The 14,640-nt window shown below is 45.7% G+C and overlaps 1 protein-coding gene across 4 annotated transcripts in view; it reads left to right on the top strand.

Annotated features, from left to right (window-relative positions):
- Nucleotides 1–11,947: 11,947 nt before the first annotated feature.
- RABEP1 (rabaptin, RAB GTPase binding effector protein 1) overlaps nucleotides 11,948–14,640 on the top strand; it is a 126,430-nt gene continuing 123,737 nt past the window's right edge. For all 4 annotated transcript variants that reach the window (XM_035301082.3, XM_035301083.3, XM_035301084.3 and 1 more), the window contains exon 1: nucleotides 11,948–12,184. In XM_035301082.3, the coding sequence (XP_035156973.1) occupies nucleotides 12,151–12,184 (34 nt within the window). In that variant the 5' untranslated portion in view covers nucleotides 11,948–12,150. The remainder of the gene's footprint in view (nucleotides 12,185–14,640) is intronic.

Genomic DNA, 14,640 nt, shown 5'->3' on the forward strand with positions numbered 1-14,640 from the left:
TTCCCCAGTAGCTGGTACTACAGATGCTCGCCACCATGCCCACAAAAAAAAAATTTTTTGTGTTTTTGGTAGAGACAAGTTTTCGGCATGTTGTCCAGGCTGGTCTGGAATTCCTGGCTCAGGTGATCTTCCCACTTCAGCCTCCCAAAGTGCTGGGATTATAGGCCTGTGCCAACATGTTCAGCCTGAAGACACTTTTAGTTGTCACAACTGGAAGGGTGCTACTGGCATCCAGTGGGCAGGAGCCAGGGATACTGCTAAACATCCTACAAAGCACAGGACAGTTCCTACCACAAAGAATGACTCAGTCCAAAATGTCAGTAGTGCTGAGGTTGGGAAACCCTAGTCCAGATTTATTTGATTGTTTGTTCACGATTAGATTCAGGTTCAATGTTTTTGGTTGAGAAAGCTACTCAAATGATGTTATGGTTTTTCGTTTTTTGTTTGTTTTTTTTTTCTTTTGAGACAGAGTCTCACTCTGGGTTCAAACGATTTTACTGCTTCAGCTCCCAAGTAGCTGGGACTATAGGCATGTGCCACTGTGCCTGGCTTCTTTTCTTTTTGGTATTTTTAGCAGAGACAGGGTTTCACTGTGTTAGCCAGGATTGTCTCAATCTCCTGACCTCATGATCCATCTGCCTTGGCCTCCCAAAGTGCTGGGATTACAGGTGTGAGCCACCGCACCCGGCCAATATTACGGTTTTTTAGTGAATCTCATTAGGAGGCCCTGCCTGTCAGTGCTTCCTCTTGGTAGTCTTCATTTCTGATGACTTAGTTAAGCTAAGACTGCTGTTGTAGATTTGTAGACACCAGGTCATTAAAAATCAAAAACAACAACAAAAAAAGACAGCCGGGTGCAGTGGCTCACACCTGTAATCCCAGCACTTTGAAAGGCCCAGGTGGGCAGATTACTTGAGGTAGTTCGAGACCAGCCTGGCCAACATGGTGAAACTCCATCTCTTCTAAAAATACAAAAAGTAGCCAGTTGTGGTGGTGCATGCATGTAATTCCACCTACTCAGGAGGCTGAGGCAGGAGAATTGCTTGAACCCGGGCAGTGGAGGTTGCAGTGAGCTGAGATCGTGCCACTGCACCCCAGCCTGGCAACAGCCCAGGCTGGGGTGCAGTGGCTCACGCCTGTAATCTCAGCACTTTGGGAAGCCAAGGCAGGCAGATCACATGAGGCCAGAAGTTCGAGACCAGCCTGACCAACATAGTGAAACCCCGTCTCTGCTAAAAACACAAAATTAGCTGGGTGTGGTGTCAGGTGCCTGTAATCCCAGCTACTTGGGAGGCTGAGGCTTGAATCTGGGAGGCAGAGGTTGCAGTCAGCCCAGATTGTGCCATTACACTCCAGCCTGGGCAACAAGAGTGAAACTCCGTCTCAAAAAAGAAAAAAAAAATCCCAGCTACTCTAGAGGTTGAGGTAGGAGAATCACCTGAACACTCAAAAAAAAAAAAAAAAAAAAAAGGCAACAGCTTAGCAGCCACTGGAGGGCATAGTGAGAGGTGAGAGAGACTGGTGCCTTCTTGGGTCTTTCTTGGGCATGTGCACAGCCCTACCCAGGCATGTATCCTTCCAGAGTCCCAAGAATAAATCAGAGATTATCAAACAACTAATGCAGACAATTGTCACTATTTGATCTATCTGGCAGCTCCCTGAAAATCTCTACTCCCAGGGCTTGTCTTTATTTGAACAGACTCAGAGTTCACTCCATGCAAACAGTCCTATCCTATGGCATTTCTTGAAAAAAAAAAAAAAAAAAAAATCAGCTGCAATTGCTTAACATTGCAGCTACCCTAGGTGGTAATGCCAGCTAGGGCTAAAAAGAAGATGATCAAAGAGTTTAAAAGGAAAAACTGGGGAATGAGATGTCCATAGAGGGCTTTGATAATCTCTGACTTTTTCTCTTTTTTTTTTTGAGATCGAGTGTTGCTCTGTTGCCAGGCTGGCGTGGTGCAATCTCAGCTCACTGCAACCTCTGCCTCCCAGGTTCAAGCAATTTTCCTGCCTCAGCCTCCTGAGTAGCTAAGACTACAGGCAAGCGCCACCATGCCCAGCTAATTTTTGTTATTTTTTAGTAGAGACGGGGTTTCACCATGTTGGCCAGGCCGGTCTGGATCTCTTGGCCTCATGATCCACCTGCCTTGGCCTCCCAAAGTTCTGGGATTACAGGCATGAACCACCATGCCTGGCCAATCTCTGACTTATTCTCAGGACTCTAGAAGGGTACATGTACATGCAGGGCTGCGTATATGCCCAAGAAAGACCTGAGAAGGCCTCAGATCTTATCTCTGGTTGACCTTGAGGCTATGCACAAACAGGAAGTGAGGGATAAGGGAGAGTTATAAACTGTCTCCTGGAGCATCGCAGGTGTGATTCGACATACACACTGAGCCGCTTGGCAAAAGCTGTGAAGCTTATTGATTCAAGGCAATTAAGCAAATTTGAGCGGGTGAGGTGGCTCACGAATGTAATCCCAGCACTTTGGTAGGCCGAGGCAGGGAGATCACCTGAGGTCGGGAGTTCGAGACCAGCCTGACCAACATGGAGAAACCCCATCTCTACTAAAAACACAAAAATTTAGCCAAGCGTGGTGGTGCATGCCTGTAATCCCAGCTACTTGGGAGGCTGAGGCAGGAGAATCACTTGAACCTGGGAAATGGAGGTTGTGGTAAGCCGAGATCGCGACATTTCTCTCCAGCCTAGGCCACAAGAATGAAACTTTGTCTCAAAAAAAAAAAAAAAAAGAAAATCTGTCCAGTTATTACCTCACTATTAATGTAGCTGAGTAGAAACTTCAGTAGCTACATAGACAGAAAATACAGACTTCAGAATTAGCTCAGGAGAGGCCAGGTGCAGTGGCTTACACCTGTAATCCCAGCATGTTGGGAGGCCGAGGTAGGAGAATCCCTTGATTAGAGGAGTTTGAGGCCAGCCTGAGCAACATAGCAAGACCTCATCTCTACTAAAACAAACAAACAAAATAATTAGTTCAGGAGGGGTATTAAGAAACAAACAGGCTGGGCACAATTGCTCATGCCTGTAATCCCAGCACTTTGGGAGGCTGAGGTGGGTGGATTACCTGAAGTCAGGAGTTCAAGACCAGCCTGACCAACATGGAGAAACCCCGTCTCTACTCAAGGTACAAAATTAGCTGGGTGTGATGGCACATGCCTATAATCCCAGCTACTCCAGAAGCTGAGGCAGGCGAATTGCTTGAACCCAGGAGGCAGAGGTTGCAGTGAGCCGAGATAGTGCCACTGCACTCCAGCCTGGGCAATAAGAGCAAAACTCTGTCTCAAAAAAAAGAAAAGAAAAGAAATAAATAGCAACAGCAGCTGAATAAGCTGAAAAAATGACAAGTCCTGGGGATAGGCAGATCTGATTTCCAGAGTTGCTTTATGATTTAGCATGTTCCATTTTCAAGAAAAAAATATGAGATACACAAAGAAACATGAACATATGGGTGAGATGCGGTGGTTCACGCCTGTAATCCCAGCACTTTGGGAGGCCAACGCAGGTGGAACACGAAGTCAGGAGTTCAAGATAGTGACCAACATAGTGAAACCCTGTCTCTACTAAAAAAATACAAAAATTACCCAGGCGGATGGCAGGTGCCTGTAATTCCAGCTACTCTGGAGGCTGAGCCAGAGAATTGCTTGAACCTGGGAGGTGGAGGTTGCAGCTAGCCAAGATCATGCCACTGCACTCCAGCCTGGGCAACAGAGCAAGAGTCTGTCTCAAAAAGAAGAAAAAAAGATTTTCAGGTAATCTGACAACCTGAAAAACTGTTTTTAGTGATATATATGTATGAAATCCTATATTTAGTGTTACACGGTGTATGTGCTGCTATATTTAGTGATTTATGTGTGTGATAGTGTCTAATGGTGCTTGTGTATTCTCTTGTGTGAAATACTGTTTTTAGTCATGTATATAGTACGTGTACTGCTGGGTTTAGTGATGTGGGCATAAAATACGGTATGTATAGGCATGTAATATGTGTGCAATTGCAATATATTTAGTGATAAATGTATGAGACACTGTGTTTACATGTGTGTGGTGTGTGTCCTAATGTATATGGTGACATATGTGCTAAGTGGTTCATGGTATCTATGCTGCCACTATGTATTTAGTGAAATATGTGTAAGATATTATGCTTAATGGCACATCATGTGTTTTTTATTAAGTAATATATGTATGAGATACTGTGTTTAGTGGTGCATGGTGGGTGTGCTATTTTATAAAAAAATAAAAGCTTTCCCTGTAAGATCAAGAACAATACAAAGATGACTACTCTCACAGCTTCTCAACAATATCAGACTGGAAGTTCTAACTTCCAGTTCTTGACAATTAGGCAAGAAAATAAAATAAAAGGCATTCAGGGGAAGAAAGAGGTAAAACTATTTTTATTCTCAGATGATGTGATATGGTATACAGAAAATCCTAAGAAATCTATTAAAAAACTGTTATAACTAATAAATCAGTTTAGCAAGGGTGCAGGATACAAGATTAACATACAAAAATCCATTGTATTTTCTAGCCTGGGCAGCCTGGTAAAAATCCCATCTCTACAAAAAATACAAAAATTAGCCTGGTGTAGTGGCGCATACCTGTAGTCCCAGCTACTTAGGTGGCTGAGGTAGGAGGGTTGCTTGAGCCCAAGAGATCAAGGCTGCAGTAAGCTGAGGTCACACTGCTGCACTCCAGCCTGGGCAACAGAGAAAGACTCTGTCTTTTAAAAAATTGTTTTTTGGCCAAATGTGGTGGCTCACACCTGTAATCCCAACACTTTGGGAGGCTGAGGTGGTGGATCACCTGAGGTCAGGAGTTCAAGATCAGCCTGACCAACATGATGAAACTCTGACTCTACTAAAAAATACAAAAATTAGCCGCCTGTAATCCCAGCTACTTGGGAGGCTGAGGCAAGAGAATTGCTTGAACCCAGGAGGTAGAGGTTGCAGTGAGCTGAGATTGTGTCACTGCACTCCAGCCTGGGCGACAGAGCGAGACTTTCCATCTCAAAAACAAAAAAGAAAAGAAAAGATATACAAATGGATAATAAGTACATGAAGAACTATTCTACCAGGCACAGTGGCTAATGCCTGTAATTCCAGCACTTTGGGAGGCCGAGGTGGGCGGATCATGAGCTCAGGAGCTCCAGGCCACCCTAGCCAACATAGTGAAACCCCATATCTACTAAAAATACAAAAAATTAGCTGACTGTGGTGGGCACCTGTAATCCCAGCTACTTGGGAGGCTGAGGCAGGAGAATTGCTTGAACCCAGGAGGCAGAGGTTGCAGTAAGCCGAGATCCTGCCATTGTACTCCAGCCTGGGTGACAGTGCAAGACTCTGTCTCAAATAAATAAATAAATAAAGTGTAATAAATAAATAAATAAATAAAATGTAGACAGTAGTCCAGGCACGGTGGCTCACATCTGAAATCTCAGCACTTTGGGAGGCTGAGGCAGGTGGATAACCTGAGGTCAGGATTTTGAGGCCAGCCTGGCCAAAATGGCACAATTGCATCTCTACTGAAAATACAAAAGTTAGCTGGACCTGGTGACAAGTGCCTGTAATTCCAGCCACTCAAGAGGCTGAGGTGGGAGAATTGATTGAACTCAGGAGGCAGAGGTTGCATTGAGCTGAGGTTGTGCCATTACATACCAGCCTGGGTGACAAGAGCGAAACTCTGTCTCAAAAAAAAAAAAAAAGTAGACAATAAATAACAAGTGTTGGCAAAGAGGTAGAGAATTTGGAACCCTCAAACATTGCTGATACAATCATCAAATGGTGCAGCTACTTTAAAAAACCGTTTAGCAGTTTTTCAAAATGCTAAACATAGAGTCACCATATGACCCAGCAATTCTACTCCTGGTTATATAGCCGAGCAAAATGAAAACATATGTCTACATAAAAACTGCACACACATGTTCACAGCAATGTTATCTGAAAATAATAACTCAAATGTTCCTCAACTGATGAATGAATAATCAAATGTGGGACAGCCACACGATAAAACATTATTTGGTCACAAAGGGAAATAAAATATTGATAGGTGCTATGAGACAGGTGCCTTGAAGACAAACTTGGTGAAAGAAGCCAGACGTAAAAGCCAACATATTGTGTGATACCATTCATATAAAATGTCCACAATAGGAAAATCCATCTGCATGGAAAACAATTAGTAGCTAGTTGCCAGCGTCTGTCGGAAAAGGAGACTGGGGAGTGACTTTAATGGGTATAGGGTTTCTTTTTATAGTATTGAAACTTCTAAAATTGTGGCGATGATTGCTTATGTTTGTGAATATACTACTTCAGTGGATGATTTCAAAGGGTAGATTTTGAAATTTGAGTTATATCTCGATAAAGCTATCATTTAAAAAGTTGTTGGGCCAGGCGTGGTGGCTCAAGCCTGTAATCCCAGGACTTTGGGAGGCCAACGCGGGTGGATCACGAGGTCAAGAGATCGAGACCATCTTGGTCAACATGGTGAAACCCCGTCTCTACTAAAAATATGAAAAAATTAGCTGGGCACGGTGGAGCGTGCCTGTAATCCCAGCTACTCAGGAGGCTGAGGCAGGAGAATTGCCTGAACCCAGGAGGCGGAGGTTGCATTGAGCCGAGATCGCGCCATTGCACTCCAGCCTGGGTAACAAGAGCGAAACTCCGTCTCAAAAAAAAAAAAAACACCAAAAAACCACAAACACACACACACACAAAATAAGCCAGGTGTGGTGGCACACTCCTGTAGTCCCAGCTATTTGGGAAGCTGAGCCACGAGAATTGCTTGAACCCGGAGGTAGAGGTTGCAGTGAGCTGAGATTGGGCACTGCACTCTAGCCTGGGTGATGGAGCAAGACTCTGTCTCAAAACAACAAAAAATAAAACAAAAAAAAGTTTCTCAGCTTTGGCGGGGCATGATGGCTCAATGCCTGTAATCCCAGCACTTTGGGAGGCCGAGGTGGGCAGATCACCTGAAGTCAGGATTTTGAGATCAGCCTTGGCCAACGTGGCCAAACCGCATCTCTACTAAGACAGAAAAATTAGCTGGGTGGCATGCACCTGTAATCCCAGCTACTTGGGAGGCTGAGGTAGAAGAATAGCTTGAATCTGGGAAGGGGAGGTTGCAGGGAGCTGAGCTCGAGCCACTGCACTCCAGCCTGGGCCACAGGGCAAGACTCCATCTCAAAAAAATAAAAAATTAGCTGGGCGTGGTGGCTCACACCTGTAATCCCAGCACTTTGGGAGGCTGAAGCAGGTGGATCACCTGAGGTCAAGAGTTCAAGACCAACTGACCAACAAAAAAGAAAAGAAAAGAAAAAAAAATAAACCAAATAAACCATTCTGCCTCTATGAATAGACAACAGGTCTCCCCCAACCTGTATCTTTATCATATTGTTCTTAAAAGGATTACATCAGTCAACACAAGATTAAAGCACTTTGCCTGCTACATGGCACATGATCTACACTAGTAAATGTCAGCCATTTTTATTTCCAGGCAATTATGCCACTGTGTGGTTGATGTTACAAAAGAATTCTGTGAGAAGGGTGCATCTACCAGCTCTGAAGATATTGTATCTAGCAAACTACATATATCAAGTAATAATGGGCCAGGTATGGTCGCTCACACCTATAATCCCAGCACTTTGGGAGGCTGAAGTGGGCAAGTCACTCGAGGTCAGGAGTTCAAGACCAGCTGGGCCAACATGGTAGAACCCTCTCTCTACCAAGAAAACAAAAAAACGACAAAAAATTAGCCAGATGTTGGGGTGTGCCTGTAGTTCCAGCTAACTTGGGAGGCTAAGGAAGGGGAATCACTTTAACCTGGGAGACAGAGGCTGCAATGAGCTGAGATCACACCACTGCGATCCAGCCTGGACAACACAGCTAGACTCCATCTCAAAAAACAAAACAAAACAAAAAGTAAAAATGGATCCCTCTTTGTATTATTAATCAACAATTAATTTCAATTAGAACTGGAATAAGAACAGGCTGGGCAAGGTGGTCTGTGCCTATAATCCCAGCACTTTGGGGAGGCTGAGGCGGGCAGATCACCTGATGTCAGGAGTTCAAGACCAGCCCAGCCAACATGGCGAAACACCGTCTCCACTAAAAAATGCAAAAACAAGTAGTCTGGTGTGGTGGCACGCACCTGTATTTCCAGCGACTCAGGAGGCTGAAGTAGAATTGCTTGAACCCGGGCAGTGGAGGTTGCAGTGAGCCACGATTAGGCCACTGCACTCCAGCCTGGATGACAGAGGGAGACTCCATCTCAATAAAAATAAAATAAAATAACTGGAATAAGAACTTTTAATAAGGGCAGGGCACGGTGGCTCACGCCTTTAATCCCAGCACTTTGGGAGACCACGGCGGGCAGATCACCTGAGGTCAGAGGTTCAAGACCAGCCTGGCAAACATGGTGAAAACCCAGTCTCTGCAAAAATACAAAAATTAGCCAGGCATAATGTCAGCTGCCTGTAATTCCAGCTATTTGAGTCTGAGGCAGGAGAATCAGTTGAACCCAGGAGGAGGAGGTTGCAGTGAGTCAAGATCGAGCTACTATACCCCAGCCTGGCTACAGAGTAAGACTGCCTCAAAAAAAAAAAAAAAAAAATCACACCTTTTATACTTAATAAAGACTTTGAGCATACATTTTTTTTTCTTTTCTTTCTTTTTTTTTGAGATGGAGTTTCATTCTTGTTTCCCGGGTCGGAGTCCAGTGGTGCAATCTTGGCTCACCACAACCTCCACCTCCCAGGTTCAGCGATTCTCCTGTCTAGCTGGGATTACAGGCATGCCACCACGGCCAGCTAATTCTATATTTTTAGTAGAGACAGGTTTTCTCCATGTTGGTCAGGCTGGTCTCAAACTCCTGACTTCAGGTGATCTGTCCACCTCGGCCTCCCAAAGTGCTGGGATTACAGGCATAAGTCACTGCACCCGGCCAGAAGCCTCTTCTATAGAGGACATCAGCATCTGCTATCTTTATGGCTTATGCCTTGTGTTAGTCATCACAACACAGAGGATGCACTGGCTGCCCTATCCTGGTCAAAGATCTCCCTGCTAAGCATGGATTTGCACACCCAGGAAAATCATTTATCGGGGGCTGGGCAGGGTGTTGGGGGGACCCTGCTTGCTCTCCCAAATTCACACCAGCCATTTGGGGGATATTAACTGCTCAGAAATCTAGAGTCTGTAGATAGGCTCTCCCCTCATGTTGGCAGGACCTGGGGCAAAAGTACAAACATATACCTAAATTATTAAAATTACAAACCGGGTTGGGTGTGGTGGCTTACACCTGTATTCCCAGAACTTTGGAGGCAGAGGTGGGCAGATCTCTTGAGGTCAGGAGGTCAGTAGCCTGGCCAACATGGTAAAACCCCGTCTCTACTAAAATTACAAAAGTTAGCTGGGTGTGGTGGCGCATGCCTGTAATCCCAGCTACTCAGGAGGCTGAGGCAGGAGAATTACTTGAACCTGGGAGGCAGAGGTTGCAGTGAGCTGAGATGGTACCACTGCCCTCCAGCCTGGGCAATAGAGTGAGACTCTGTCTCCTAAATAAATAAATAATAAAATAAAATTACAAACCAACTAACTGCTAACCTTAATATAGTCTATTCTTCTATTGACAAATACACATTTTTAAGACCCGGAAGACCAGGTTTAAATTTAGAATTCCTGGACTCCTGGAATTATGCACATGAATGAGGTGGCGAAGGCAGCACAGGCCCTGGCCCAACTATTGTCTCATGGCCTACTTGGCTTCCTTTCTTACCTCTGTCCTGAACTATGTGGGATCTGTGGACATAGGAGCTCAAATGCCCAAGTGTCATGTCACCCCTTCAAGCAAAGCTGCCCTGTAGCCCCCTTTTTTTAGATGAGAAATAATCATTTTAAGTATATCTTATTTAAAACAAACAAATGATTTAATTAAAGCAGAAACTGATTCTAAGTAGTGGATTTTCTGATTATCATTTTATTATTCTTATTATTATTTGAGACAGAGTTTCACTCTATGGCCCAGGTTGGAGTGCAATGGCAAGATCTCTGCTCACTGTAACCTCCACCTCCTGGGTTCAAGCAATTCTCCTGCCTCAGACTCCCAAGTAACTTGGATTACAGGCATGTGCCACCACACCTGGCTAATTTTGTATTTTTGTTTTCACTGATGACATCTGAGAATTATAAGCTAATTTTGTATTTTTTTGTAGTAGAGATGGGGTTTCTCCATGTTGGTCAGGCTAGTCTTGAACTCCTGATCTCATGTGATCTGCCCACCTCATTTTCCCAAAGTGCTGGGATTATAGGTGTGAGCCACCGCACCTGGCTTATTATTATTTTTTATTTTAAGTTCTGGGATACATGTGCTGAATGTGTAGGTTTGTTACATAGGTATACATTTGCCATGGTGGTTTGCTGCACCTATCAACATGTCATCTAGGTTTTATGCCTCATGTTAGTCATTACAACATAGAGGATGCATTAGGTATTTGTCCCAATGATCTCCCTCCCCTTGCCCCCCAACAGGCCCCAGTGTGCGATGTTTCCCTCCCTGTGTCCATCTGTTGTCATTGTTCAGTTCCCACTTATGAGTGAGAATACAGAGTGTTTGTTTTTCTGTTCCTGTGTTAGTTTGCTGAGAATGATGGTTTCCAGCTTCATCCACGTCCCTGCAAAGTACATGCTCATTCTTTTTTATGGCTGCACTTTAGCCCCTTTTAGGGATGCCTAGATTCTGCCCTAGAGAGAATGCATCTGGGTGGGAAAGGGGCCACAGCTTCAGCCATCTGGGAGGGGAATTCTGGGCCCATGGGTATTCAGAATTTCATCCTGAAGTGCCAAACCCTGTGGACTCCCTCACTCTGGCGTGGGATTGCATTAGGGTTTTCCTAAAAATATGAAAATGTACATAATTCCTCATGCTCCTATCTGATTTAAAAATAGATTTTTAGGCCAGGCGCAGTGGCACACATCTGTAATCCCAACACTTTGGGAGGCCAAGGTGGATGGATCACCTGAGGTCAAGAGTTCCAGACCAGCCTGGCCAACATGGCAAAACCCGGTCTCTACTAAAAATACAAAAATTAACCAGGCATGATGGCATGATGGTGGGTTCCTGTAATCCCAGCTACTCAGGAGGCTGAGGCGGGAGAATCTCTTGAACCCAGGAGGTGGAGGTTGCAGTGAGCCAAGACTGTGCCACTGCACTCCAGCCTGGGTGGCAGAGTGAGACGCCGTCTCAAAAAACAAAAACAAAAACTTTTAAAACTACCTGGCATGGGGTGCTTCAGGTGCCAAAACCAGATGGGGAAGGGTGATCAGAGGCAATTTCCTAATGTATGAGACCCAGGGCATGTTCTCCTGCCCCGTAGAAGGGCCAAACTTGTATCAGTTCTCTCCTGCCATGAGAGCAGGGTCTGTACCTGGCCGTATCCCCAGCATCTATCGCCACTGAAAAGTCAAACATATTTGCTTAATGGATGGCATACTGGCCTATGCATCAGAAGACCTGGGGGGTCCAGGCCCAGTACTGTTGGAAACAGTTCGTCATACTTTATTACCTCATTTAAACTTCTCTTAGCCATTATATTGATAAAAGTTCCAAGAGGTGAAGTGACTCTCCCAAGGTCACACGGATAGAAGAGGTAGAGGCTGGAACTGCACCGCGCCATCTGTCCTCCTTTCTTCTTAGTTTTTTTCCTCTGTGCCGGGATGGAGAACCGGGACCAGCCCCTTCGAGAGGCCGGGCCTTTCCTCTTGCCCCTGTACTCCAGCTTCTCTCCGTACTCAGCCTCCCTGGGCCGCTGGATCAGGCGCCCACCTCTGCCCGGACGCTCCCCTCCCGCGGCTCTCCGTCTGCCTCCCGAGGCCCCGCCCCTCCCCTCGGCCAGCGTCACGTGCCGCCCCATCCCCCCGCGCCTGCGCACTGCTTATTTCCCGCTGTCAGGATGAGGAGGCGGAGGTCGGCGGTCGGGTCCGTCTCTGCCCGCGGCTGTGGCGGCGCCGGCAGCTCCAGCCTTAGTGGTTCCTTCCTGGGCGGCGGCGGCGGCGGCTCGGTCGACGCCTCCTCCGCCAGCTGAGCCCGCGGAAGCCCGGGACGCCGCTTCCCCCCGCATCCCCGCTCTTCGAGGCCGGCCGCCTGGTCATGGCGCAGCCGGGCCCGGCTTCCCAGCCTGACGGTGAGGCGCCCACCATGGCAGAGCGGCGGGCGCGGCCTGCCCGGCGTGGGCGTCGCGGGAGGACGTCGGGGCGGGCGGCGGGAAGGGCGCGCGCAGGCCCGGGGGGTGACCCCGCCGGGCGGAGGTGGGAGCGCGCGGGTGCGGCGCGCGAGGGCGACAGTCGCTGGGAAGGGGGCGGGAGGCGCCGGTGCTGCGCTTGCGGGAGGACGGAGGGAAGGGCGTGGGGAGGCTGCTGGGTAGCGTGGGGGAGTGTGGGGAGGGAGCGGTTCTGGGTAGCCGGGGGATCGGCACGTGGGTTCTGCCCGTGGGAGAGGATGGAAATCGGGAACATGTGCTGTATTCGTTAAAGGAAAAAAAATCTTTGCTTAGGTAGTGTGCCCTCCCCGCTACCCCAGTCCTTGCTCTAGAGCTCTTTGCATCCACTTACTGTATTGGGTACAGTAACTGGATTTAGTAGCATTCCCTGAGTGACAATTGTGGCTTAATTGTAAGTGTTGGGGCCTGGGAGTCTAAAGGACCTGGTTTCTTAACCAGCAAGCTCAGGGCTCATTTTTTAGCCTCGTTAATCCCCTCAGTATTCTCACCCACTAATTAACCAAGAGGTTAATTCATGCCTTTATATTTTATCTATAAAAATAGCAACACGAATGGATATAAAACGATAGTATTATTATGGAGGTGTTAGGAATAATGAGAATGGTATTTGATAATGCTGAGGCCTACTTGCACTACTTGAAGATTGTGGAACAACAACAACAACAAAAAATGAAGTTGAAGAAATCTTTCATTTATGGCGTTTGTATTCTTGGAAGGAAAAAAGGGCCCCATCCTAAATAATGAAAGTTGGTTGTCAGAGCCCTTCATGACCTTCTGGGAAATTGGACTAAGCTGTGCTTCACAGATTGACAGATTGACTACATCGTTCCAGGTTTTACCACCTAGAATTGATGTTTGAAAATAATGTGCTTGGTCTTTATTTAACAAGATCCTACTGTCTCTAGTTGTGAAAGTTCATTCTGGTGTATTTCTGTAATCAGCGTGTGTACTTAGCATCTTTAAGTGTGAGTGGAGTAGAATGTTGGGAAAAGGTGCTTGGTAAGGAATAGGTACTTTAAAACTTGCCTTTGCTTGGGTTGTCTCAAAATAACCTTTCATGAAACCCTTACTCTTTATTCTTGCCTTTGGGGAACTTGAAACCATGTTATCAGATTTTAAGGTTCTGGCCGCTCTCTGGGAAGTGTGCTCCAAAGCCTGTTAGCCTGTAGTTTTGGGTGTTGTTAGTTGCCTAAGGGGAGATGTCCAGTAAGCACTTGCACCTTTATAAGAACCTGCCTACTCTTTCTGTTCTAGTAGAAGGGAAGGGAAACATTTTTGGTGGGCTGTCAGAGGAAACTGGGATATTTTCAGGCTACATTTTAATGATCACCTTTTGCATTTGGTATCAGGCAAGAAAACTTTGTTCCTCCGCATCCACTTTGTTACTGCACACAGGCAGGATACAGAGAGAGCTTGTGGTTCTGATCAGGAGTGGTAGGTATGCATAGCTGGCTGCTGTGTTCTCTTGAGTTGCATGGAAACAAACGTCTGGGCAGCTCAGGTGACATGGCAGTCTGGAATCAAAATTCCCTGCCTCTTTCAAGATATGAAATGGTCTTCCTTGTAAATAGGCAGAAGTGACTAAGCACTTGAAAGAGGCTAATTAGCTTTAGGAAATCTTGTATTCTTCCTATTTTAGTTCCGGTTTATTTCCTATATTTCAAATCTTGTGACTCTAGGATGAGATTTAGTTCTCATATATTGCAATTTTTATTTTAAATTTATTATTATTATTTTTTACAGTAAGAGAGAGATACTTTGGTACATTTGAGTGCCTGTGTCAGTGTCTTAGAAGTTCACCTGGGGTTTAATTTTTTTTTTTTTTTTTTTGAGACAGTATCTCACTCTGTTGCCCAGGCTAGAGTGCAGTGGCATCATCTTGGCTCACTTTGACCTCCTGGGGTCAAAGCAGTCCTCCCACCTCAGCCTTCTGTGTAGCTGTGACTACAGTTGCCCAGCTGATTTTTATATTTTTGTCAATATGGTGTTTTGCCATGTTGCCCAGGCTGGTCTCAAACTCCTGAACTCAAGGGGTCTACCTGCTTAGGCCTCCCACAGTGCTAGGATTATAGGTGTGAGCCCCTGAGCCTGGCTTTTGGGGATTTAATTTTTATCTTTAGCTGAACTCATGTAGAAGCTTTGGGCATACTTGAATTTCCTAGTCCTGCCGATTAAAAAAAAAAATCGCCAGAATTCTTTTGTGTCAAACTGATGGTGAAAGATAACTAACTGCTTAGTCTTGACTTTATCTCGTTTTATGCTATTGCAGAAGTGATTGTCTTTTATGACTTAAAAAAAAATGTAACTTGTCTGTTTTTCATGGCCATATGGTAGATTAAGAAAATAGATATGTAAAAACA

This window comes from Callithrix jacchus, chromosome 5 (assembly GCF_049354715.1).
Source record: "Callithrix jacchus isolate 240 chromosome 5, calJac240_pri, whole genome shotgun sequence".
NCBI lineage: Eukaryota > Metazoa > Chordata > Mammalia > Primates > Cebidae > Callithrix > Callithrix jacchus.